The following is a 27,719-nucleotide window of genomic DNA, read 5'->3' as shown; positions in this document are numbered from 1 at the left end:
GAATTAGGTCGGATTACACAAATTCAGACATTTTTATTTCAGAATATCAGTAGAGAGAGACGAGACGGAAGTTGTAAGACCACATCTCATGACTTTTTGTTGCACAGATGTATAGTATAAACAAATGCAAGTTCTCACCATGCTGGAATTGAATCTCAACCTTCAAATACTGTCTGAGTAAATCCATAACTACTGCCTTCATATGACCTCGAATCCCACTACGATACCTGTAATCATACCACAATGAAACAGCATGAGGTACAAATAATCTATCTTCAGTTTAGTATAGCTCCTTGCGTAGAGAACAGTTTTACTTAATGACACAATGTTTACTGTGAAGCAGATTTATAGAGCCAAGGCTTATTACAGAAATATTCTATCCAAAAATGACATTTTTTATATACTACTTACCCATGCAGTTTGCAATGTTAACCAATGAAAAATGTTTTAGTGCATCATGCTTGCATGAAGAACAGAGATGACAAAGCTTCTAATAGAAAATAAGTCAATGGTGACTAGCACTGGGCCACAGCATACAATACTGAAAACGTCCATGAAAAATCTCACGTTACACATGTCACATAATCCACATGTCAAGTCATTTAGTCATAAGCTCACAACGCCCTAAACACATATATTTTTACTAAAATATTTTTAAATACACCAGTTCTGGAAAACACAGAAACAAAAATGACCAAGCATTTGAACTGAGGACATGCCTCCCCAACTAATTTACTGACCATGATTCCAGCCCAGTAACAGCTTATCATTGGCTAACATTATACATCACGTGATGTAAACATTGTAATGTTCACTGAGAGAGGAGTATAACTAAAGATTAAAAGTTCAGGGAAGTGAAAAAAACCATATTCAGTTAGAACATATGCCTCACACTTGTGTATATCTGAGATGCTTCAACAAGAAGAAGGTCAAATCACCCATGGGGTTTCATAGCCTGATGCTGAATAACCCCAAGAGAGTCCAGTAGTGTATATGAATATATTATAATGATAGGAGGTGGGTCTACACTTCAAATGCTTGCTCGCATTTCAGCATGTTCCATTATCATTTACAAGAGTGTTTTCCAGAGTTGGATTATTTAACAATACTTTAGTAAAAATACATGTGTTTGGGATGTTATAAGCATATGACAGGAATGTTTGACATGGATCTCGAGACATGAATATCTTGAGAGACCACAGACACCTATTCTATCAGAAACTTCTAAGAGATTAAAAATATTTATCTGCCATCACTACAAATTACATGAGTAATATATAAAAAAATACATCTTTTACAATACATTTCTGGGGGGAGTGTTCCATTAAGCAACATTCTGGGGTCCCAGTTATATGAAATGTGTTTTCAGTCCAGCTCCACAGCAACTGATCAGAAGTACCTATACAGCCATTTGATACTGACTTTCATAAGCACCCACTTTGCCAAAAAATCTAATACACCATTCACATTTTACAGACACTAAGACACACTTGAACACAGACACAAAGTTGCCACTATGGTATTAAACAGACAAACACACTCTCTTGGAATGCAGGCTTAGCACATGAAAAACAACATCAAAAATTACACTTAGATACACACACAAACACAAAAAAAGACAAAACAATCTGTACGGGGCCCAATACACACACGCACTCTGCATGACAAAGATGAGTCACGTGTCAAATTTGAAAAAAGAAAGAAATGTACTTTAATCAGAAGGTCCTCAAATCAGTGTTCCACTCATCTAGGCTTGTGGCCAAATGAGTCAAGTTCGAGGATATGTGTGATCTTATGTATTTTTTCTGCTGTTGTTCTATCAGCATCAAAACATATTACAAATAAAGCTAAGCCATTCTTGGACAGATTCCAGCCAAGCCACTGAAAATCATATTTTAAAAATGCATTAACATGATCATCATCCTAAAATGCCTCACATACACAATATGTATCATAATATTTAGATGTATCATCTAAAAATTAAAGTAGATAAATTGAATCAGTCAGTATCTAATTGTAAGGCTGGAATGGGGATTGAACCTGAAGTCTTGTGGTGTGCACTCTATCACCTCAGCTACCTGGTTATATCACTTACCAAAATAACAGGGTTAAAAGCATAAAGGATTCAAGATGAAGAAGTTGTGAGTGCTTACTTCTGTATAAGCTGCACAATACTCTGTGTGTTCATGAAGAAAACTTCCCGCTCTGATTTACGATTCAAAGTGGCTGCATGACTGTCCAATATGTTAGCAATCTGAAAAAAAAAAACAGGCAGCTTTTATTTAGAATGGAGTGCTTGGATCTCTGAATTTGAATCTGAAGCACACCACTTTTTAAAGGAACAAAATCCACCGGCATATTTACAGAACTATGTGGCTGTTTTTCCACTGGTTCAAGGATGAGGCCTTGTCTACCAAAGCAGATATTCATCTGAACTGGATGAAGTGCAATATAAATGTGATTATCAAATAAGCAGAACTCCAGCCCCAGTTATAAACTTCATGTGCAACAAACTGCGACTTTCAGCTCCTCTAAGATTATGAATTTCAGTGTTTTTTTTCCACTCCTGGAGGCCAAAGCAGTTTTCATTTACCTGTTGGCTAGGGAACTGACATAGAACAGAAGTAATGTTGCTAGCATACTGAGCCATCACTTTCTTGATGGCCTTCTCTACTGCTGGGGGAATTCGTCCAGACACACTCGTCATGATGTCCTGCAGCTCAAGCAGAGGTAGAGATGGGTCTCTCAGTGTCTTCATGAGTCGCTCTACCCAGGCTTTCACCTAAAACCACAGAAAACGTACCGCTGTAAAGAACATATAAATTATATAATTTTGTACATTGCTTTACAGGTGCAATCATACCTTGGAGCTGAAGAATGGCTCAGGGAGGCAGTAACCATTCATCACATTGACCAGATGATCCAGAACACTGTGAAAAATGCGATGTAGTTTCTCTCCTCGTAAAGCCATTGACTGGATCTGGGGCAGATGGCCAGTAAACAGTTCTGCCTACAAGAAGAAACAAAATGTGTGCTGTTTATACCATTAAGGAGCTCCCTAAAACAACACACCCCTTAATGTATGTAGCCCAATAAACAGAAACTGCACAGTTAGATTATAATCAAGGAGTTTGTTAGTGTCTCCCTTCAAAACACCCGTAGGCACTCCATTAGCTTTCTCTGTCATATGGAGTGTGAGGTAGGACTGAACTGGTTTATCTACTAATCCAAAGGGTGAATAAATGCAAGAATTTACAAGGCTGTCGCTGAAGTGACATTGAGGATTGCTTCAGCATTTCTACCAGGAGTTTTCGAAATACTTCCACAATGATTCTAAGGTGCATACACGGCAATAAAGTAATAAACAGTGACACACTAATAACATTATGAATAGCTTCCATAGAATTTGCAGCTGCAATTTTATAGAGAACTGCCAAGTGAATTGAAAGTTGGCTGCTTATATTTAGACATATGAGGACATTAACAGCCAGGTTTACCATTTTTAGATAGACATAACTTTATTTGTCACCAAGGGAAAATGTGTCTTTTTACAGAAGCTCTTTAAATAAATAAATAAACACACTTCAGTCTGAACACACACTAGAACGACTATAAAGCAAGAAAATTCAAAAGAAAGAAAAAACATCTCACTTGGCTGTCACAGTCACAGTGAGGCATTATGCAGGCATACTGCTGTTGGTATAAAGGAGCCCCAGTAGTGTTTCTTGACACACTTCTGCTGAATAATTTGTTAGCTAAAAGTACTCAGTGTTAGTGTGTCAGAGACAGGATGTGCAGATTGTTTATACTGCCACTCAGGTTTGTTTTATTTCTCTCCTTCACTACTGTCTTCAGAGTGTGTCTTATAACTGAGGTTGCCCTTTTAATTAGCTTGTTGATTCGGTGGGCCTCTCTTGAAGTGATGTTACCAGCCCAGCACACCATAGAGAATCTCACTGACCATCACAGAGTTACAGAGAAGTCACTTCTCACATTAAAGAAACATAGTCCCCTAAGGAAGAGGAGCCTGCGCTGCCCTTTCTTATACAGTTTCTCTGCTTTCCAAGATCAGTCCAACCTGTCATTAATATGGACCCCCCAAGTACTTATAGGAGTGAGCCACCTCTACATTCACTCTTAGCAGTTACAAAGACGAAGAGGGAAGAATTAAGAAGTGAAATGTTTACAGAGCATGGCCTGGAGTGGTTAGAACTGCTGCTTCACAATTCAAATTGGATTCTGACCCCCAGTCTAACCACTGCATGTGCAGGGTTTTTATGTTAGCGCAATGTCAATGTCATATTTTGTTTGAGGTTTTTCTCTGGGTACTCACATTTACTCTCACATCCCGAAGACGAAGACCTTCATGGTAAGTTAACTGACAACTTAGATGACCTGGTATGAGTGAGCATACGTGCCCTGTGATGAACTGTCATCCTATCTATTGCTGGTTTCTTCCATGTACCTGATGTTGTCAAGATGAACACTGATAGCACAGGACACTGAGCTGGAGGAAATGGGTTTGAAAATGGGCAGATGGATGAATGGAAAGGTTTACAAGTAGAAACATTTTGGAGGATCACTTTATCATTCTGTTCAATTGTACAGAAACGGGTATCTATCATGAGTGATATATCTGTGTTTCCAAATAAAGACATGTGCCATGTCTCCTAGGTACAATGTAAGTGCTGAGCTATCAAATAAAGATTAATGTATCAATGTTTAAAAACTAAAACTTCAGAGGTATATTTTACCAATAATTTCAGCAACCTTTATAACTAAAGTTAGTAAGAAGCAATGGACATGAATTTACATCTGAGGATATCGATGGAGACATTCACTAATGAATTCTGGGCAGATTTGAAGGGCTCACTGAGTTACCATTCAGCTAATAATACAAAAACATTTCAGACAGGAGAGGAATTCACAGTTCCCAGTTATTCACACTTGTATCTACTATATACTTTCTTTCACTGAAGAAATTAAAGATATTAATGGTGGACTTCTAAAGTGTTTCCAAAGACATTTACTTCAGATTGAGATAAAAGGTATGACATAATGCACTCATGATTATAAACAGAAATATTAAAGCTGGCGTAGCACTAGCAGATTTCATTTAAAGCCAGCTACATGTTATATGTTGGTTGGTTAATTTCACTGCACTGTGACGATGTGGGTTCGCTGCATGCTACCATCGTCCATCCGGGAGCCCTTGAACCCCGCACCGTCGGTAATGTTACCGATGAGCTCGGCAGTGAGGCATAACAATGGAGCAAGGGGATGGTGTAATAGTGTAAAGTGCTTTTATTTATGAAGAGGATGTGGCAGCTGTGGCAATCAGCAGCTCCTGGGAACAATTACAGATGCGGGCCGTCTCTCACCTGTGCACTTAGGTGAGAAATGCCCACATCATAAATTCCCCAAGATCTGCTGCAGCCACACAACCACACCCCCTCGATAAGCCGCGAGTGCGGCGATTATTTATTTAAAACTGGCCTTCCTGATGGGAGCTGTGGACCTGCAACACCACATGTACTCTGCACACATGACAATCCTACTTCTGCTACTCCTACTGCCACTACTACTAAAGGTAGGGTAAAAGAAAGAGACCATTTCTAATATAGCTGTTGAGATGTACAAGAAGCAACTAAGGAAGTCAGAATGAAAAAATATACAATACCTGCTGGACCCTACTAGGGTCATCAAGCTGCAGTCTTGCAATCACACAGCCTGGCTCCAAGACAGCTCCTGCTCGCTTCACATAGTGAATACAGCCTGACTCCGCTGCAGTTAGGGTCATCACCATCTTCATCACCTAGCAGAAAAAGTTACACCATAGTGAGAAGTTGACAAGTCATCTGCTAGTATCTCCTCTACACCATTTTACTGCTCAAACCCCACAGGATACTCCCTCAAATGACCTCAATCTCAGCATAACACTGTCCAGCAAAGATATGCCCTCCATCTTCCACAGTATACTGAATAAGCTTTCCAGCTGATGGTGAACGCAGCAGAGAGGGGTCATTCTCTTTTTCAAAAACACAGGTCTTGTTGCCAATTGTGATGCGATACCTGCAAAAATATACCCATTTCACTGTAAAAATCACTTGCTGGTTTTTACCATTCGGAAAAAGCTTGTGTGGCTTTGTGGAAGGTAGCCCTTACTTACCAGGTTGGGCAGACTCACCTGTCCACCTCCTCTTTCATGTAGGTGGTGTAACTACTGCCATCATAAGAGAGGAGCAAACCCCCGTCACTCAGGCGGTGCACGTCTACCTCAACACAAGAGTTGTTCATAATGACAACATATGAGTTTAAGGACTGTCGAGTCACCTGGCAAAAACAAGAAGTAAAAAGAAATAATAATCTGGTGGATATGAAATTCTCAAAGTGATACCTTAATCAAGTACTGCAGACACCTGAAGATGGTTTAAAAAAAAAAAAAAAGATACTCTTTCCATAAGGCCATAGCACAAACTAGTGTTCACTTTGGCTGTCAGTGGTTTAATGCAGTGGTTCTCAAACTCAGTTTATTGTTATTTCCCAGGGGTGGCATAGGGGTGCAGTGGTAGTGCTACTGCCTCATAGTAAGGTGACCAGGGTCCATGTCCTGGAAACTCACTGGTGTGTTTGTGGTGTGTGAATGTGTTCACCCTGTGATGGACTTACGTCCTGTCCTACTTTGCGACCTGTTTTTGCTAATACAAGCTCCGGTCCATTGCGACCCTTCTCAGGATTAAGTGGGCTTTGAAAATGGTGTGGTATGGTTATTTGCCAGTTTCTATGTTTTGGGGTCAATGTAGGAATTTCAATTGTTTTAATTAGAATGGACCAATCATTTATGCATGTTCCAAGGGATTCAATTTTTTATTTTATATTTGTTTTTTTATGGTTTACATCATCATGATTTTTATTCTGCTTTTCCAGGTGTTATGGTTATTTAATCCATTATTTACTGATAAGCATGTTAGTAGGTCTGACGCTGAAGTAGTTGCAGTCTTTTAGCATTCAGTGTTGTTTGTCCGGGTTCACCTCATTGTTAATTGTCATTAATCTCTGTCTGTCTGTATGTCTGTCCGCTTTTCACGAGAGAACTGCTTAACAGATTTAGATCATGCTTTTTTTATAATTTGCTTGAACATTCTGGTTGATTTTTCGACTTCTCTCATTGCGCTAAGAATCACAGTTTGCTTGCAGGAGCGATATATTTGTGCTAATCCGAGACAGAGGCTGCGGGCCGAGGGGAGGGGGAAGCATGACGTCAGGAGCAGGGAGCCGGGCAGGGCCATCTTCACTGCTCTGTTTCAGAGCCACGGGGGACGGCTAGTAGGATACAATTATGAGTGGGTAAAACTACAGCTGCTAGCTGTTGCAAAAACAGAATGTTAGTTTATTCTTCAAAGGTTCTGTTCTAGATAAACTACTGAGAATATCCATTAAATTAAGCTTAACATTGTTACAAAAGCTGTGGTGGGCTGGCCCAGGGGTTTGTTCCTGCCTTGAACCCTGTGCTGGCTGGGATTGGCAGCAGACCCCCGTGACCCTGTGTTAGGATATAGCGGGTTGGACGATGACTGACGGACTGCTGACTGTTACAAAAGACAGGACAGCTCTTAAATCAGAACAAAAACACGACCTGTATACCAACACACAGAAGCATAAATTCTAAACTAAGTTCCCGTCTCTTGCAAAAACTGTGTGCTTACCTGTAGGACATACTTGGTTACTTCATAGATTAACTCTACATCAACAGTGTTCAGGAGGGTATGAGCTGGTAGAACTTGACCTCTAGGAGAGAAAAATCCATATTGGCATTTGAAACCATTACTGTGGATGATTTGGGCTTCTCTGCTGAACAAAACCTTACCTTTCCAAAGAGTGAAGGAAATTAGACACACTGTTACGAAAGCTCACATCAGCTACATGAAGTGCTCCACATACCACACCAAGCATTGTGTCAGGCCTCTCTGCCTGTTAGCAAAAAATAAAAAATAAAAATATGAGTAAAACGTGAAGAATCAGTGAGATGCACAGTCAAGGCACTGCAGCCGGACCTTCATAACTGTGTCTATTGTACACAATGATCAGAGAGAACATTGGAAAATGCATAGCCACTTTTAAAATATCATGATAACACATTTTCTGTACCTGTACTTTTTCTGTGATGAGGCGGTCGAGCCAGCCTGTGTCGATATTGTTATGCTGAAAGCTCTCTGTCTCCAACAATTTGATTAAATATTCCACTGTCGTTCTGAAGTCCCCTCGAATTGAAAGCTCTTTAAGAGCTACCACCATGTTTCTAGAAAAGAAACAGCATAATTATTTGGCTAAGCAAAAATTAACGAATCTTCAAATGAAAGAAAGTCTTTGAAATGACTCAGTGGATAGATAGGATGTGGCGTAACCGTCTTTTACAAGATAACTCAGGAAAACATCTTAAGCCTCCAACTCTGCTGGATCCTGACAATGATTCCCTTTAATGAGTGAAGGTGAGCAGACTACCCAATGAGAAGTTAGCTATCAATTAGGGAAAGTTGCTCACACACCTGACACAGAGAGGAATATGACCTCTGTATTATTCAAAAGGAAATGGTTGAACAATGGCAACACAAAACTAGAGGGGGGGGGGTTTGCAATTTTTCAGGCAATTCCTATTGAGTCATTCAAATCCAGATCACATTCCATACCTATAACAGATTTAGTACCACATTCAAAAGTGTTGTAAGTGTGATCTGAAAATGTTTGACTCCATTAGTTTTTTTTTTTTTTTTTTTGCTGTTCACACCTCTCTATAAAGATCGGAACCATGTGGAGTGAAAGCATTTCAATTTAGCAGCAGTGTTATTAGAGCCTTTCTCCCATCCATCTACATTTTTGTCCCACTTACCTCATTTTGATATTTATTTCATTTATTTATTAAAGAACATTACATAAAAACTAATGTTCCATGAGAAAAAAATGCAACTTAGAAACAATATGTGCTTACACCAGCTAGAACAGCAATAACCACAAACACACATCTCGATTAATTATCAGCCTCTAACTATGCTGGTCTATATTTCCTTACAAAATTCTTTTGTTTCATCTCAGTGAAACAAACGTAAGGATTTTATATTGGCACAACATTCTCATTCTATATGCACACAACCAGTTAAAATTACAAAAAAATGTTATTTTCTATTGTACAAACTGCTGAATATACTGTACAGTAAACTCAAATGGCATTATACTATGATGTTGTGGCTGTTTTTCAAATCCCTGTCAACAAAGAGTTGTAAAACAAACTTTCACAAGTTATTTACAATAAAATGGTCTACTAAAGCCAAATCAACAATATTTGGGTTCTTGTCCACTTGTCAGGAGTTTTGGAAACAACAGACAGTTACTTAATTAAATTTCGTTTACCATGAAGCTGCAATTCTGTATAAGGACATTTAATTGTAACTTTTATTTTTCTTATTTGTCTTTTCTCTTCTTTCACAAAGCATGAACACACTTCATATAAGTGTATATGTGTAAATAGTTTACAGCATTTTTATTTTAACTAACTGTCCATCTATTTCTAACCAGCTCACATGAATTCCCTTTCAGCAGTGATGTAATTTCCAAATACAAAATTAGTTCGCAAAAGATGGAATTGTTGATAGTGTCAGCCCATATTCTTTTTTTTTATTATTTATTAATTTTTATTGTAATCATTCCATACAAATAGATCAATTTATAACAAAACAAGATTGAAGACAAATCAAACCCCACCCCTGAGAAGGAGAGCTTAGCCAAAGGAGAATTGCGTAGGGCTTTTTAATAAGGCAACAATAAACAAAAGAAAGGGAGAAATATATATAGGTAAATAAGAAATGGAGAAGGGAATTAAATGCGGTAATAGTTATTTCCCTTATTCTAAAATAATATTGATTAGATCCTGCCAGGTTTTGAAAAAATTTTGCATAGATCCTCTTAATTGAGAATTTGATTTTTTCCAATTTCAGATAATATAAAACATCGGTTTCCCACTGACTTATCAGAGGAGAGTTAGGATTCTTCCAATTTAACAGAATAAGTCTGCATGCCAAAAGTGTAGTGAATGCAATCACCGTTTGCTTGTCCTTCTCCACTTCAAGTCCGTCTGGAAGAACACCGAACACAGCTGTTAATAGGTTAGGAGCCCATATTCTTTGCCTATGTAATGCGTTTTAGTTAACAATGGACAGAATCAGTAGGTATAGAGTGTAATCTACTAACATCATCAACCAAAATGCTGGAAAATAAATATTTATTCTTTTAGGGTTTAAATGTAAATGTTGATATAAGGAAAGTAGTAATCATCTTATTTGATTCACCTTATACAACCCAAGAATATTCAGGTAGTGGATTGCTGACACATTTTGATCATCACAATACAAAATTAAAAATAAAGCTTCAAAAGTTGCCCTGGAAAATGCAACCAAGAACACTGATGGACTAAATGTAATGCATTAATCTGAGACACTATGAGAGTTAAACTTTCTCAGTCTTAAACAAAGAATGCTATGAAGCAAATACGTCAAGAAAACTGATCCAGCAATTTTTTCAGTTACATAATCAATAATACAATTATAAAGGGATATTGTCTTCAAGACTGAAACCTGGAAGCATTTCTTTTTACCACAAAACAGGTTGTGAGAACAAAAAGAAATAAAAGTTGAAGTGGGAACCACTGCAGCTTTAAAACCTATCTGGATGACATAATGGGACAGCTTAGCAATTTTGGTCAAACTTCCTCTCTTCTTATACAGTGCCATGAAAAAGTTTTTGTCCATTACCTAATTTGCTCTATAGTACTAGGGTGTTGTACCGTGTTAGCCATTATGAATGTAGAGAAAAGCCAAGCAAAATGACACCTTTTATTGGCCAACTAAAAAGATTACAATATGCAAGCTTTCGAGGCAACTCAGGCCCCTTCTTCAGGCACACATCTTGCCTGAAGAAGGGGTCTGAGTTGCCTCGAAAGCTTGCATATTGTAATCTTTTTAGTTAGCCAATAAAAGGTGTCATTTTGCTTGGCTTTTCTCTAATTTGCTCTATTATTGTAAATTTTTGACATTGACTATTTTCAGGTCTTAAACCAAAATCGAACATTAGCTAATAGGCACCTAAGTGAGCAAATAACTCTTAACAAATTCAAACTAGTTAGAACCATTAGTTAGAACTAATGGTGATATACCAAGAAGAAAAATTAGTCATTTTGCATAATTATGTAAAAATAAACATCTGAATTGTAAATATGGAAACAGACTCCCCATGTCAAGACTACATTTAAATTTACATGTATTCACTTAGCAGGCGCTTTTATCCAAAATGACTTACAAAAGAGGTTGATATAACCAAGCAAAAAGGAATCCCATCCTTTACTACAACTGGGAGCTAAATGATTATCTAGATTAATAAAGGAAATCAACATCACCCACACCAATAACCGGAAAAGTAATTTCTGGTTTATCATGAAAAAGATTGCTACATCATCAAATAAATAATTAATATTCTCTATTTCTGCTCTTTAGATTTTAGTGTTATGCCTATTGGCCTTTCCCTTTTAATCCACTATACATCACTGAAATATTATTGTACCTTTCAATATTGTGCATCTGTTTCTTTTTAAATACACAGGATCTACCACTGTCACTATTTACTGAAGAAACTGAAACAAGATATTTACATAGAAATATAAAGTTTCGTAAATAACAAATTGAAATTAAATCAAAGTGTTAAGAAGAATCCGGCTCTATGTTTTGTTGTTATTATAATGCAAGGAAAATAACATAATCCTAAGAAATACCACTGCAGATCAATTCCCATCTGTAAGAAGTAAGAAAACTAGGAGAACGGTACAAAAGGAAAACAAATGAGAAGGTACTCACGAGATAGCCTCCTCACGATTTTCCCCCCAAGAGAAGCAATGTCCAAACTGAGAATCTGCAAACTCGTGCAGGCCTCCTGCTGCTGCTACGCTGAAATATCCCCATACATTTTTGCTGCTGCGAAAGTTTAGCTCCTGCACCGTTCCAGAGCTTGGTTTGAAGCCCTGTAGATGAAAGGCTCATATTAAGAGGAAATCAAAACAGAATGCTTACATCACACCAAAGTTAAGCTTTCATTCATTTCAAAGATGAGTACTTCATTCAAATTTATTGCTCAACTACAACTAGGAACAAAGGTAATGTATGCCCAAATTAACATTAAATAAGAAAATAGACATGGACTTGTTCCTACTGCATTTAGGCCACAAAACTAACAGCTGAAGTTTAAAATTTGACATGACACTACACATTGACTTTGGCAATTAAAACAAAATGCATGTTGAGAGTTTAAATATCTAACATATTCCCAGACTAGATTTTAAAATGTATAGTACAGTAATAACTTTTTTGAATCATTCACAATAGTGCGTGTATTTTATAAAAATGCAAGATGAGACTTAACCACTGCGAGTTATAATATGAACTAGAGCACTCGTCTAATTGGGGCTCAGCAGGTGTCATATGTGTCACTTAAAAAGTTTCTGCATGTTGAATTACTGTTAAATGCATTAATGAAGCGTGACCTCTTTACAGGAATAGTCTATCTAAAAATTGTCCTTCTTTTTATGTTACTTAAGCTGCATTGTTTGTAGCGATGGCAGAAAAAAAACTTTTAATTCCATGTTTTCATTGAGAACACAGATCACATAATTGTTAATACAATGGGCTTCAATTGAGATCCAGCTTGAATAACAGAAAGCAATGTCAAAACATCCATGAAAAAAAAATCTCAAATTGTATTGTACTGCATAATTCAAATTTATCGAGTTGTATGGTCACAATATTCTAAACACACACATTTTGGATTACATATTGTTAAATACATGACTTTCATAAAATCCTCTTATGAATAATTGAGAAGCGCATTCAAACAGTATCAAGTTTTAAAAGTGAAGGGCCACCTCTCCTCTCAGTCGTTGGTCAGGAGTCCTGCCCAGCAATAGCTCACGTGGGCTACCATGTCATTTATTGTGATATCAACCTAGCAGAGCATCGCAAAAAAGTGTACAATCAGAAATTAAAACTTAAAGAAAAGCGAGAGAAAACATTACCATGTGGAATGTATGTCTCATATTTGTGCATATCTGAGATGGTTAAACAACCAGAAGGTTACCACAGCAGTTTCATAAATGGCCGACAATAAACACCAACAAAAGAAAAGAGAGACTGGATTTAATTCAAAAGCTTTATCCTGTATGAACACGCTTCTCTGTCATGCATTACAACATTTTCTAAAAGTGGTTTGTTTAGCAGCGTTTTAGCCAAAACACATGCGTTTGAGAGGCTGTGACCATACAACTGGATACATGTCATTTTTTAATTTTTCACTTTTATACTGTTTGCTGTTTGTCAAGCAGGGTCACCATTGAAGCCCATTATTTCAGAAATGTTGTACTGTAATCTCTATTTTCCATGAAAGTATGATAATAAAAGCTTTCCTCAACAATCATTACAAACAACACGGTGTAGTAGTCCTTTAACAAAAACCTACCTTTGTCTTTATTTTATTAAACAAAACCAGCTACTACATTATCAGTTTCTGTGTTTACTGTCCAAAAAATACTACGATTGTTCTTGTTTTTTGTTTCAGACTTAAAGAAAGCATTTTCAAACTGCAGTTTCCAGCCCTCTTAAAAAATGTAAAATCCCCTGATCTATCCTTCCATTTTTCCCTGTTTTCTTTATCCAGTTTAGAGTAACAGAGAAAAGAAAAAATCAAATAAAACAATTGTTATCAAACATGAATGGCTCTGTGTTTAGATGTGATGACACTTATGATGAGTTGTTAAGTTGTTCTGGTAATTGTTTAAGATACTTTCATATCCTTGTTGTCTGAATAGGTTTGCAAAGGCAGCGCTCTACCCCATTAAAATTATATGATATACACAATTGCTTGTTATAACTTATATAAACATAAATCTGTTTCTGGCATCTCACAGAAAGGCATGGCACACATGGTTTGTTTAATAAAGTCAGGATGGAAACCAAAACAGATGCAAAGTAATCACATCAGCACGTGTCTCACCTCATCAGGGTTCTCACTGGTGATACGAGCAGCAATTACATGACCCCGTGGTGATGGAGTGGTAGAAAGACCATCAAAATCAATCGGCGTATCAGCCCAGGGTGGCATTCCATACAGAATTCTGATATCTTTGATTCGGTGAAGTGGGATCCCCATGGCAATCTGAAATGCAAAGACACATTTCAAAGGTGAATCAAAAAGCAAACCAAGAGTTACAGGTTTGCCAAATAAAAGAAGGAATAAAAGAGGCTTCTGGAGAAAAAAAACTCTTAAGGAAGGCAACTGATATACAAGGAAACTGAGTATCAGTTAAAGCAGCTTTCTACATCTTTCTAATTTGTGCAAAATTGCTTCATGGTCACATTGCAGCAGAATACCTATTGCTTAGGACTCAGGTTACTCATTAAACTGGATGCACTATATTGCATAATATTCACTATATAATCCTGAACTAGCAAAGGCAAACTATCTATCTCATAAACTTTAAGACCAATAACAACGCAATAACTTAGGAATGCTCCAAACATGCAAACGATACAAGTGTTTGTTAAAATCTAGCCTTACAGCCATCAGCTTTCCAACATCCTGCTTTTGAAGCACATTCACCCGACTCCTGCTCTTATGATGCAGTTGCTAAAGCACCAGACTGCTAATTCAATTTCAGGCTTTAACTCTCTCTGTGTGCCTATTTAACCTACCCCTACTCTAATTGCAAATATTATATATGTTGTAACAAAAGGTGCTATACTGGCGCCTGACCTGACACAGACTCACACCCGAGGCATGTATAAAAGCAAATTAAACTTTTAATTTTTCTTCACCTGTGGGGCATGTCTTCCTCATGTCCCACAGGCACAACACAGTCCCAAAGCACCAGAACATCCAAAAGAAAGTCACCACAACACACTCTCCTTCTGGCAGGCGTAGTCCTCCTCATCCCGACTCAGGCTCCTGGAGTGGCGGCTGCTGGCCCCTTTTATAGTTCATCCGGAAGTGCTCCAGGTGCTTGATTTCCGAAACTCTGCCCTTAAGGACTCAGGAGTCCCAGCTGTATTACCCCCTGGTGGCACCCAACTGCAATTCCCATGGAGCCCTGTGGAAAACCAAGGCACTGCTCCAACGCTGGGGGGTTGCCATCTAGCATCCAGGGGGAGGTATTGCAAAGTCTATGGCTGCTCCCCCTGAACATATACCGAAGGGGCGTCCCAGCCAGGCATGGACCCCAGCCGTCCGCCACAAAAAATTTGTACTGCATCTTAATCTTAAAAATCACATTGGATTGAACCATCCACATAATATATAATATTACTTGGCCCAAAAACATGCTATTAAAGTTAAAAACTTTGGTTAAAATCCAGTCCTTGGGATATTTTCCATCTTATATAGTCCCGTTTTTAAACCACATCTCTCAAGGTCTTGGTACCTGAAGCCTGATCAATAAAGTATTATTTCATAAATCCACTTCCCTTCACTTCACTTAATGGGTTATAATGCCCAATGTCCAAATCTTTTCAATTTGTCCTTTCCTAAGTGTATGCCTCTTTGAAAAACATAATGTTTCTCACATTTAATATGAATGACATTTTTACAAATATTTCCATTAAGAAACAAAGGAATTCCTGCATCTGTTGAAAACAGGCAGTTATAGAACAGCTAAGGTCAGTTGCAGTCCCAGCACAGTGCCTGAGCTAATTTGATAAACTTTAGACGAAACAAAAAGCCATTTCACTCCTGCCACACAAACAACTGAATGTTTCTAAATGGAAAAAGAAGGCAGACTGAGAAGCATTTAATTATTGTAATCATACAATCTGTATCAGATAAAAGAAGCATTCTGCTTTGAGATCCATGTCACCCACTCAGGGCACACTAGAGATCACCAACCACTCTCACGGTCCTAAATAGGCACACTGTAAAGACCCATACTGTGTTTTAAACAATAAGCGTTTGATTAATTACTTTTTCTTGCTAATGTCACATTCAACATAAATCGATTAATTTTTACTTTACTGTGCTGAATATACAATCATTAACAGCATTCACTGCAATACAATACATATACAATATATAACAGTGTATATAAATTTATAGGGATAATAATCATCTTGGTACTTAAAAGGTTTAAAACAGTTGAGGATCCACTTGTAAATATCCACGTGCATTATCAAAACCACAACAAAAGTATAGAGAAAAGAGGCAAAATCTGGGCCATCAGCAATGCAAAGGTTGAAATCGCTATGTCGAGCAGTACTGGACTACACCATATTATGTAACACCATCTCCAACTTGTTGATGACTCACCTGTAACTGTGCTGAAGGTAGATTGACATCAGCAACCATCTCTGTACATGGGTGCTCCACTTGCAGACGAGGGTTTAGTTCTAGGAAATAAAAGCTGCCATCTTGACTGTACAGGTACTCAACTGTGCCAGCACTCACATAGCCTACCATCTTAGCAAGCTTGACTGCACACTGCCAAGCAAAATGAGTAAAATGAAACAGTTAGAGTCTGTGTTTAACACTAATCATTTGAAGAAAAAAAAAAACATGTAAAACTTTATTTTACTTTGTACTTCTCCACTCACTAGGTCACTAATCAAGCATTTGACTGGTATTTCTGGAATAAGTTAGAACAGTAAATTGACAGTAGAGGTCCGTTATCTCCTAATTTGAGTGCACTCTTGGAAACATGAAAGTTGACATTGGTCAAGATCCCTTTGCCACACTTTTACCACTTTTTTATTTAATTCACTAATGAGCAGGTATACCAAATCAAGTTGTCACTCACTGGATGTACAAGGAATGTCTCATATGTACTTATTTAGAAACTGTCAGGATTTACAAAAAAAGCTGTAGCATCATGCACTGTGTTTTTATTGCTCTTTAATTAATATTGTTTTTATCAGTATGCAGCTGCTGGAGTATGTGAATTTCACCTTGGGGATTAATAAAGTATCTATGTATCTGCTGAAGCATGTGCGCCACTTACTGTATGCTGTATCAGGTCATAACAGGCATTCACATATCAAAGAAACATCTGAACTTTGTTACAAATAAGGGAAAGACATAACATTTTTCAGCAATTAATTTTATAGAAATAATTACAGCTTTTTAGTTTTGTATTATCTCATGATTTAATTCATCTAACTCTGCTCTTTAGGGTTTTGAGCCATGCTTTTATCTGAACACTCTCTTCAGTCTGCATTTAAACCTTTGCTGCTCAATTACTTTTCCCGTATGATTCTGTTGTATGGAAGGATCAAAACTGTCAAAAAAGAAACAAGTATAGTAGCTGTTCACTGTTGGGTCTACCTTGATATTAATTTTTTTTACAGTAGACTCTAATTAGCATTGCTCAACTTTAATTGCACTCTAATGCCTTCAGAATGGAGTTTATCTTCCTAGTATTCTAACATACTCTCCAAAGACTACAAAGTTGCTGGTCACTCAGTACTGACGAAAGTGTGTGCTTAGTGTGTTAGGATTGGTAAATTAATTCTGATTATACAGTAGGTATAGATTCAAAATTTTTCTTTAGTCTGAATTTTCTATAGTTGTTTTGAATTATAAATAATTTTACTTTCACTCTGTTTGTAAAATAGGAAGATAAAATTATTGTTTCCTTTTAACGCAATATTTTGGAGATATCGCACCATCACCTTGTTTTCTCGTGGCCACCACCATTTTCAAGACTCAGAGAGATGTCAGAGAGTTTGCATCCAAAGTATTCTGAAATGATGTTATTGGCACGGCTGCATTTAAACCAGTCTTATGCTGGGACACACTGTCCCAAGTTTGTAGATTTTACTTTAAAACTCTGCTTGAACTATTTTTGGATTAAGATTTGTGGTTAAACCACTTGTGGCTTAGTGTTTTGACTTTGATTCTGATTGTGTTATAGGCTTTATTAAAGGGATTGGTAATATTTTCTGGTATGACCTTCGCTAGTCTTTTGATCATTTGTTTTATTTTTTGCAGAATATTTTTGAAGTAGGGAACTTTGGAATCAAAAGAGTAGGTGGCCTGTGGCTGTGCCAGAGTCCAACTGAACTACTAGTGTTATTATTATCTGGTAAACCTGTTTTATGCCTTTTTGCTTCAATTGACAGAATATTAGGTCTATTCATGTCCACCAACTGAACCTGTTTCAGTTTAAAGCATCTGTTGCATCCAAGAATGTTCTCACAGGAAACAAAATGTTTAAACAATGCAGAAATATTATTATTCCAGTAAGGAAAATAAATATAAGAATCTTAAAAAGCTCTGCCCAACAGCTATAATAAAATGCAAATATTATACTACTAAAACATGTTCAGGTGGTACAGAGTTTAGTGCTACTTCAGAGTCCTGGGTTCTTATTCTTTATGTGTCTGCATGGATTTTTGACTATGTCTTCTGCTTTCCTCCAACAGTGATGCTCACTCTCTGCATGTCTGACTCAGTGTATTTGATGGTAGTTTTCTCTGTTTTCTAATTAACCCCCAGCTGGTGGTGCTAAATTAAGCATCATTTGTGGGTTCTTTACTATTGAATTAAGGAAAAATACCTGGAGCCTTATCTATAACATTTGTGTTATCTACATTATAGAAACAGATAGATGGGCAAAGTGAATATCTTTGAAAAAGCACCAAAATGGAACAGATAGCCTGAGTACTGTATGTAGTAAGCAGAACACCCAATGCTAAACATCGTATAAATGAAAATGTGTGGGAATGCACCCAGCCCTCTGTAAAATATAAGTATGGAAAGCACACACCTCACACAGATGCCTATAAACAAAAATATGAAGATTGTTAAATGAATTTATCGTGGCTAAAGGTTTGACAAAGAAAGACTGAAGCTTAGCCTTAACATATCTTAAATATATCTACTGTGTTTGTACAAGTTTCTTATTTTACTTCTTTGGGTTTCTACTAGCATTTGGCACCAAACCTCTCATCCTATTAAATGTATCTTGCCACATTGTCAAGCAGCCCTAATTTTGGGTAGGTCTAGTACTATTTATACATACCTGCTCCATGTTCTCAAATATAGCATGGGTGGCAATGGTAGCTGGAGCCTCTTCTATTATCTTCTGATGTCGACGCTGAACAGAACAGTCACGTCCAAACAAAGAAATAGCATTGCCATACTGGTCTGCCAAGATCTGAACTTCAAGATGGCGAGCATGTTTTGCAAGTCTCATGACAAATATGGGAGAACCGGGGACTTCTGTCTGAACCTAAATCATTGAAGTGAAATATTGAACAGATAACATTACAATGAAACTGTAAATTACCCATGAACACAAAACAACACAGAACATATGTCACATCGCACACAAATGAAACCATCCATCCATTTTCTAAGCTTGTTTATCCAGAGCATGGTTGCAGAGCAGCTGGAACCTATCCCAGAAAGAATCAGGAACAAGACAGGAACGATCATCATACAGGGTGTCAGCCCAACGCTGGGTAATTAAACACACACATTGAGGGCAATTTAGCATTGCCAATCTACCTATTCAGCATATGCAAAGAACATGCAAACTCCACACACAAAGTGCCCAGATCCTGAACCCTTTTTTTCTTGTTACAAGGCATCAGTGCTATCACTGCACCACAATGCTGCCCATAAATACCACTCAACTACTTTAAGTAATTTATTAGAAAAGGCTACTTTATATTTAATTAGGCTCCATTTTTCAAAAGAATGTCTTCTAATTAGTTTTAGGAGTAATATTCACCATTCCAATTATCGGTAAAGAAAACCAACCAGAGTAGCCAATTACCCTACAAAAGCCCAAGACGTACTTATGGTGAATTTTTGCAGTTAAATCTTCATTACTTTATTGAAAGTATTTTACAACCTTACCTGTCTGAAGAGATTTGGAAAGTCTTCAGCACTGTTCACCTTGCGGATGCCCTTCCCTCCTCCTCCTTCAGATGCTTTTACCATAACTGGGTACCCAACATTTTCTGCTGCCTGTTAGGAAACGGTTTTATTGTTATTCATTTATAGGAATCTCTTATGTATGTTCTATTACTAAGCCACAGATATTAAAAAGAAAACATAATATATTATCACTAGTTCACAAAAACATGTTTTATGAACCCACACCAAAAGAGCACTTCCAGCATCTTGCCAACTGCTTTGACAAAAAAGTTCTTTTCACCATGATATAGCATAAAAATATTAATATTTTCACTAAATGTTGTAACATATTTTCTAAAATGTTACAGATGTTACATTTGTATGCCTACTGCTGTAAGGCATCTGCCAAAATATTTCCCTTATACAGCATTGCCTCCACTCAAAATATGATTTTTCAAAATGTTACTTATACCATGTAGTCTCTAGTGATGAATGAGAAAAATGTTCACTCTTACGTTTTCATAGGAACAGAGACAACAGACTTTCCTATAGGACATAGTCTGTGGAAACTATACCACAGTAAACTATATAAAAATGTCCACGAAAAATTCTCGCATTACTCATGTCACACAATCCACAAGTCAAGTCATTCAGTTGTTTGCTCATAATGGACAAAATGCACATAATTATTTAACAGTATTTTAGCAACAAATATTTCAGTCAAATCAGAGCAGTGCACGCACAGGAACCATGTTCACACGGCAACAAACACCTGAAATTAACACAGGAATCTTGAACAATGAATTTGGGGGTGCAGGGGTTTGGGTCTTCAGTTGACAGTGATTAATTGATTATGTGATTAAGGTTGTCTTTTAGGCTGGAGTTGTCTAATATTATTGATTTATCATGATGAAACTCTTAGGTCCCTACAATAAAATAGTGTACTCCCATTTTTCGCAACCCTGCCCTATCAACTGGTGGCAAAGCATGAAATTTTCCTCTCTGGCAGCAACAGGGAATGACACTCCTGTTTGACAGTTCAGACCTCATGACATTCCAGTCTCTTCAGTCTTGTTTTCATCTTCATTAGTTCATCCTTTGTCTTTCATTTACATGTGGCATCTCTTCATATGACCCGTTTCCTCTGCATCAACTTTTTCTTTGTTTTGTTCTTTTTATTTCTTATAGAGGCCTGTTTCCACTCTTTATTCTTTACTCTGTAAATCCACCTACAAAATTCTTTCTTCAATCTTACAATGGTCCTGTGATCTTACTCTACTGCCTTCTTCACCATGCTGACAAAATATTTTTAGATATGTGAGATTTTCTTCCAGAAATCCTAATTACCAATTCACCCAACTCTAAATAACCCATAGACTTTACCTTTCTCCTTGTAAATGTTTTTATTCACTTTATCATTTTTGTTGCCCTGGTGTACCTGGCATCTTCTTCCATATGCTCTGGCACTGCCCTTTTGTTCTCTTTTTCTGGTTAAAGATAATCCAGTTTCTCTCTTCCTTTCTGTCAGTAAACATCATTCCTATTCGTCAAACACTACTTCTGTTGAACCTTTCAAAGCTTCCTCTCACCTCTCATCAGTATGAACTGCTCTGTCTTGGCACTACTGTATAGCTGCTAAATTACTTCTTGCGTCTTGTTGAAAATTTCCTCAGCTTCTTTCTTTATCTTAACAATTGGCAATATTCCTTTATTGCTCTAATTCATTTGGAACTGTCTACCTCTCAGATTAATGGAGCATATTTAAAATCCAGCTCGGTTCTACCTCAGGTTTAGAAATGAAACCTTTATTATCTAATGCACATTGACATCACTGTTACAACACACTTAGGTTAATTTAGCAGTGTTCCAGATGCTTTTGTTACCTAATTATTTTCCTCCCCTTTATTTACATATTTGTTGATTTTAATTCTGCTGCTATGCTCTGAGGGATGGATTTATGGGAGGGTACTGGGAGCTGTTTGAGGTATGCAAATTTCTTCTTTTTCAATTGATTTTCTTTGTGTGTATGTTAAATTCTTGGATAAATTAAAAATTGATCACAATAAATGGTTCATGTGCATGCATAATTAGCCATACGCCCAGCTGCTATTTCAAAACAAGCTTAAACGGAGACTTTCCTTTGTCCAAAAACAGTGAAGACCCTTGGAAATATTAATAACATAAGATTTATTACTATTTACAAGATTTTCTTTCTTCTTGATGGAAGGAAAAAACTGCAAAGCAGTTGCACAAATACATAGGAAACAAAAAAGACTTTCTAGCTGTGCCCAGAGCCATGATTTCAAACAGTGAAACAAACCAGTTCCATGCTGCCGCTTTGTGGCACAGCCAGTGTGTGCCCCAAGATCAGAACTCTGTGGGTGCAATGATATATATTTTATTTACTTATTGCTAGTTTGTGGCCATTTGTTGTATTTAGTTTGTGGTATTTATTCCATCTGCATCTTTTTTTGTTTGAGGAACAGTGGCAAAGTGGTTAGCACTGCTGCCTCACAGCTTAAATCACACTTAAAAGAATGTTGCACCATTATGATGCACTCAAAAACAGTTCAGTTTCTCTTCCCTATTGATTTCATTGTGTTTTGCAAATGAACTCACAGCAAAGTAGACTCCATGGGGTTTGCTCATTGCTAGCCACGAGTTTGTATAACTTTTCAAACTCTTTGAATTCCCGAATGACTGCCTATTTAAAAGCATTATAACAATTGAAACATTCTCATAAAAAAAAAAAAGTTAGTGAAAAATCTAGCTGTATTAAAGTTTGTGTTGGAAAAAGTATGTGACTATCTAGAAGAGAGTGTATTCAGAAAAACTCATAGTTCTGTTTTCCTGCTATTCACAAAATCAACATATTGACAACATAATTAAATCAAAACAAGACTTCAGAGGACTGCGGAAAAAGAAATGTTAAAGGCCCATACAACTAGAATGGGCTGCAAACGCATTTCTTAAGATCTATGCCTTTGGTCATGCTCAGACTGATAATTCACAAATGGAAGAAATTCAGCACTGTAATCATTACACAAGCTAGGAGTGGTTATCCTGTAAAGAAGACTCTAAGAACGCACCAGATATACAAGGCATAAGGAGTTGATCAAGAACCTGAGGGTGACAGCTAAGGATCTGTGGCATCTCTTCAACCCAATTACATCTACAGTATGTCCCCAAGTGTACAATAAGAAAAACACTGAAAAAGAATTGGCATTCATGGGAAGTTACTATGTAAAAAACCACTGTTAAAGACCATCTGAATGTTCCAGCTGCGGTGGGCTGGTGCCCTGCCTGGGGTTTGTTTCCTGCCTTGTGCCCTCTGTTGGCTGGGATTGGCTCCAGCAGACCCCTCTCTGACCCTGTAGTTCGGATATAGCGGGTTGGTCGATGCATGGATGGATGAATGATCCAGCTCTATTTGAACAATGTTGAGTGAGCACATGAGAAAAGAGCTAAACATTCTGTTGAAACTGCAGAGTATGATGGTTGGACAAAACATTGAATATCAGCACCAATATCTTGTCTCAGCTGTAAATTATGATGGAGTATGCATTGCCATATGAGGCTGTTTTGCTGTCTCAGTGCCTGTGCGGCTAGCAGTTGTTGAGGGAACAATGAATTCAAAGTTTTATCAAAAAAGGAAGTCCCAGAAATAGAAATAAATGGGTTAAAACATTTCTTAAACTCTGTATAAATCTGATCAGCATTTGGTCCACTACTACTACTGAAAAGTGTCATACCAGTTGTTAAATCTATGGTTTCACATACTTTTTCCATCCTTGAATGTGGCTATTTAAACAATATTTTAAAATCAGATATGACAGTGTATAATTTAATGTGTGCAATTACTTTAAAACAAATATGTTATTAGTGGGCGGCACGGTGGCGCAGTGGGTAGCGCTGCTGCCTCGCAGTTGGGAGACCTGGGGACCCGGGTTCGCTTCCCGGGTCCTCCCTGCGTGGAGTTTGCATGTTCTCCCCGTGTCTGCGTGGGTTTCCTCCGGGCGCTCCGGTTTCCTCCCACAGTCCAAAGACATGCAGGTTAGGTGGATTGGCGATTCTAAATTGGCCCTAGTGTGTGCTTGGTGTGTGGGTGTGTTTGTGTGTGTCCTGCGGTGGGTTGGCACCCTGCCCAGGATTGTTTCCTGCCTTGTGCCCTGTGTTGGCTGGGATTGGCTCCAGCAGACCCCCGTGACCCTGTGTTCGGATTCAGCGGGTTGGAAAATGGATGGATGGATGGATGTTATTAGTTATTATAACTTAAATGAATACCAAATCACATTTTCAGAGCCATTCATTCAGGAATTCCAGAAACTTCCAAAGGGTTTGAAAACATGTTTTCCCGCCATGTTCCCAGCCTCTCTGAAAGCATGCTATAAAAAATGAAAAGTTATACCTTCACATTAAGAATATGGAGGTGTGTTGTCCTATAGAAACATCAAATTTTTGTTATGATCTTAATCAAATAAACACTACCTAAAGTCTTTTCCAATGTATGCTAACACAAGATCTTCTTTAAAATGGTAAAAATATATATATTTAATATACTGACACAGATATACTGTCAACCCTGTACTCCAAGTATATCACAGTATAGTCAATTAGTCAATTTTTTTGATGTATCATAAACAAAATCATAAACAAAAACCTTCAGTTTCTATACCTGGAGACCTTCTTCTACATCTCTGATGCATCCCTTCTCATACAGTTCAGGGGGTACATTGATGATATTCTTCTTTTGATCATTCTCAGACCAGTCCACTGTCAGACCTGCAGAGATCAATATATAAACCATTTCAACATACTTAAATTCAGATTTACTGACTACTGGTTCAATTAGCCTTGAGGTTTTCTGTAATACGTAACAGACATTTCACATTTTAAACAACCAACTATATAAGATGTAGAAGATGTTAGAATCTTACCTGCCAATATGTGAGCAGAGAAAATGTTACAGCACGTAAATAAGTGACAGAATTCATCACTTGAGACTACTGCACTCTTCCATTTTATTGGATGATAAATGAATTCCAGTCATAATACACATCAATTAACCTAACTTCTGAAATACACTCTCACTCCATATTGAGAAGCTGGAACTTTGTAATTGTTTGTGTGGTGTTTGTAAATTGAGTTTCCTTCAGGTACTCAGCTCTCCTTTCACAGTCGGAATATGTGTTTGTTAGGTGGAAGGTGACTCTAAAATGGCCTCATGTACTGTATATGAACATGAGTGTTTTTGTGTGGATCTCTAAAAATGGACATACTGCATGCAGCTCTGCAATGGAAAATGCATGTTTGGCAATTGAAAGATGGGAGGACTACCATTCTTAATGAACTGACTATTTTCTATAAAATTTTATTCTGTAACACAGAGCAACATTGAAGAAGCTACCCTTGCCATTCATTGTGGATATTTCTTCTCAAGTAACACATAGCTGCTGGGGAATAAGCTCACGGAAATGCAGGTGGACGCCCCATTGGTAGCCTGGATTACGGACTATCTTACCAATCGACCACAGCATGTCCGGCTGAAGAGCTGCTGCTCTGATAGCATCCTGAGCAGCACGGGGGCGCCGCAGGGAACTGTCCTATCACCCTTCCTCTTCACCCTCTACACGTCTGACTTCAGGTACAGGTCTCAGTCATGTCACCTGCAGAAATTCTCTGATGACTCTGCCATTGTGGCCTGTATCAGGGATGGACAGGAGGATGAATACAGGAGTGTGGTGGACAGCTTTGTGGAGTGGTGTGAGCTAAACCATTTACAGATAAACATCACAAAGACAAAGGAACTGGTTGTGGACTTTAGGAAGCAGGCTCCTTTTCCCACCCCTGTCACCATCAGAGGAATGGATGTTGAGGTGGTTGAGGACTACAGGTACCTGGTGGTACACATTGACAGTAAACTGGACTGGTCCAAGAACACCAACACGGTTTTCAAGAAAGGGCAGAGCCGGCTTTACCTACTGAGGAGGCTCAGGTCTTTCAATGTCTGTAGGAAAATGCTGACTATGTTCTATCACTCTGTGGTAGAGAGCGTGGTGTTTTTTGCAGCTGTGTGCTGGGGCAGTGGGGTGAAGACAGCTAATGCCAACAGGCTGAACAAGCTGATTAAAAAGGCTGGTTCTGTCCTAGGTGTCAGACTGGAGAACCTGGTGGAGGTGTCTGAGAGGAGAATGCTGAAAAAGCTTCTCGGTATCATGGACAACCCCTCTCACCACATGCACGCCTCCGTGATGGGTCATCACAGCACACACAGCAAAAGACTCATTGCCTCCAAATGCAGAACCGAACGCCACAGGAAATCCTTTCTACCCGTGGCAATAAGACTGTATAACTCGTCCTCATTCTGTAGGTGATCTTTTTCAGAATTTTTGTCATTAGGTCTCATTCGGTTTTTTATTTACTCATCTGTATGTTACTGAATGTTTGTTTCATCCCATCATCACATGCTGCTATCTCATTTATTCATGGCACAAACACTAAGTCACTTTTCATAACCACTTGCACTAACAATCTGTTGTTTTATTATATCTGTTATAGTTTTAATTATAGTTGTTTGTTGCTTTGCACAAATTAGTTATACAGTTATAATACAAACTATTAGTTATAGCTATAGTTATTTGTTACTTTGTTTAGAGTTATTTTGTTATTCTGTTTGCACTATTACTACTGATCTTTTTAACTCTTTACTACCTTATCTTTATTCCTCTTGTTGCACTGAGCATGTATATGACAAAAGAATTTCCCTCGGGATAAATAAAGTTCTTATCATCATCATCATAGGCTTCTTAGAATATATACTACCAATCAACAAGCAGGTTCCTACAAAATATGGGATAACCTAATGGAGAACTAACTGAATAATGTAAAAGTCGTTACACGCCCCCCCCCCCCCATTAAGATAAATCCTTGCATTGTCTTTTTTAAATCTTTACCTCAGTTTTCTTTTTCCTTTCTTTGTTGTAAGTATGCTAAAACAGAACAGGAGTGGCAGCCACTCCTGTGAACCTTGAGATATTTTTTAACCTCCTGTTTATATTTTTTGACAGCAAATTTTTGTCTTGACTTCTTTATATCTTTTCTTTTCTTAGATTTTACAATTATTTTTGATTTTATATAACGACTTCAATCATCTCTGTAATGTGTGACTACAATATTTTGCTTGAGTATATTAATTTCCTAAGTTTTCAAAGTGACCTTAATTCAATGGGCCTTCCCATATAGGGAAACACTGAATGTTGCAAAAAATAAATAAATAAATAAACAATGTTCAAGTTAGTGAGATCTGCACATTTTAGTTATTCATAGACACTCGTTACAATGTAACTCTGCTAATTTATTGCATGTTTGATCAAGGAGTGGGTATTGACTGATTGTGATTTGATACCAGGATAAAATTTATTTTTATCTATGTTTTAAAATAGGATAACAAATCAGTTTATTCTACCATCAAGTATATTTAAGCCAGAATGACTTTCTCTGTTTTAAATTAATGTAAATTCATGAGTTTGCCTCAGATAATCTTCCATGCATTTACACAAACTGTTTTGTTCAGCACATCACACAAACAAATGTAATTTACCCCCTTCCTGTTTACACAATTAATTTTCCACTTCCTTCCCACAAGATCTTTATAACCAGAACCTTCCACTCAAACATTAAAATAGAATTTTAAAATGCCCATTCTTACATTTCAATGTCATTTTGCACTTCATGCTCATACAAATCAATTTCAGGTTAACTTTAATTCCAGTTTGACTAGTCAG

At 37.5% G+C, this 27,719-nt stretch overlaps 1 protein-coding gene across 5 annotated transcripts in view; it reads right to left on the bottom strand.

Moving 5' to 3' along the window:
• Nucleotides 1–27,719, bottom strand: part of acaca (acetyl-CoA carboxylase alpha) — a 188,444-nt gene that overhangs the window by 138,520 nt on the left and 22,205 nt on the right. For all 5 annotated transcript variants that reach the window (XM_051931343.1, XM_051931345.1, XM_028807062.2 and 2 more), the window contains exons 8-23: nucleotides 24,611–24,717; nucleotides 19,936–20,046; nucleotides 19,094–19,303; nucleotides 16,384–16,554; nucleotides 14,083–14,244; nucleotides 11,898–12,061; nucleotides 8,149–8,299; nucleotides 7,868–7,971; nucleotides 7,707–7,788; nucleotides 6,188–6,333; nucleotides 5,922–6,072; nucleotides 5,681–5,815; nucleotides 2,864–3,010; nucleotides 2,594–2,782; nucleotides 2,154–2,254; nucleotides 139–227 (exon numbers count right to left, since the gene is read on the bottom strand). In XM_051931343.1, coding sequence (XP_051787303.1) covers nucleotides 139–227; nucleotides 2,154–2,254; nucleotides 2,594–2,782; nucleotides 2,864–3,010; nucleotides 5,681–5,815; nucleotides 5,922–6,072; nucleotides 6,188–6,333; nucleotides 7,707–7,788; nucleotides 7,868–7,971; nucleotides 8,149–8,299; nucleotides 11,898–12,061; nucleotides 14,083–14,244; nucleotides 16,384–16,554; nucleotides 19,094–19,303; nucleotides 19,936–20,046; nucleotides 24,611–24,717 — 2,220 coding nt within the window. The remainder of the gene's footprint in view (nucleotides 1–138; nucleotides 228–2,153; nucleotides 2,255–2,593; nucleotides 2,783–2,863; nucleotides 3,011–5,680; nucleotides 5,816–5,921; nucleotides 6,073–6,187; nucleotides 6,334–7,706; nucleotides 7,789–7,867; nucleotides 7,972–8,148; nucleotides 8,300–11,897; nucleotides 12,062–14,082; nucleotides 14,245–16,383; nucleotides 16,555–19,093; nucleotides 19,304–19,935; nucleotides 20,047–24,610; nucleotides 24,718–27,719) is intronic.

Source organism: Erpetoichthys calabaricus, chromosome 8 (genome assembly GCF_900747795.2).
Source record: "Erpetoichthys calabaricus chromosome 8, fErpCal1.3, whole genome shotgun sequence".
Classification (NCBI taxonomy): domain Eukaryota; kingdom Metazoa; phylum Chordata; class Cladistia; order Polypteriformes; family Polypteridae; genus Erpetoichthys; species Erpetoichthys calabaricus.
This window is presented reverse-complemented; position numbering and strand designations above follow the sequence as displayed.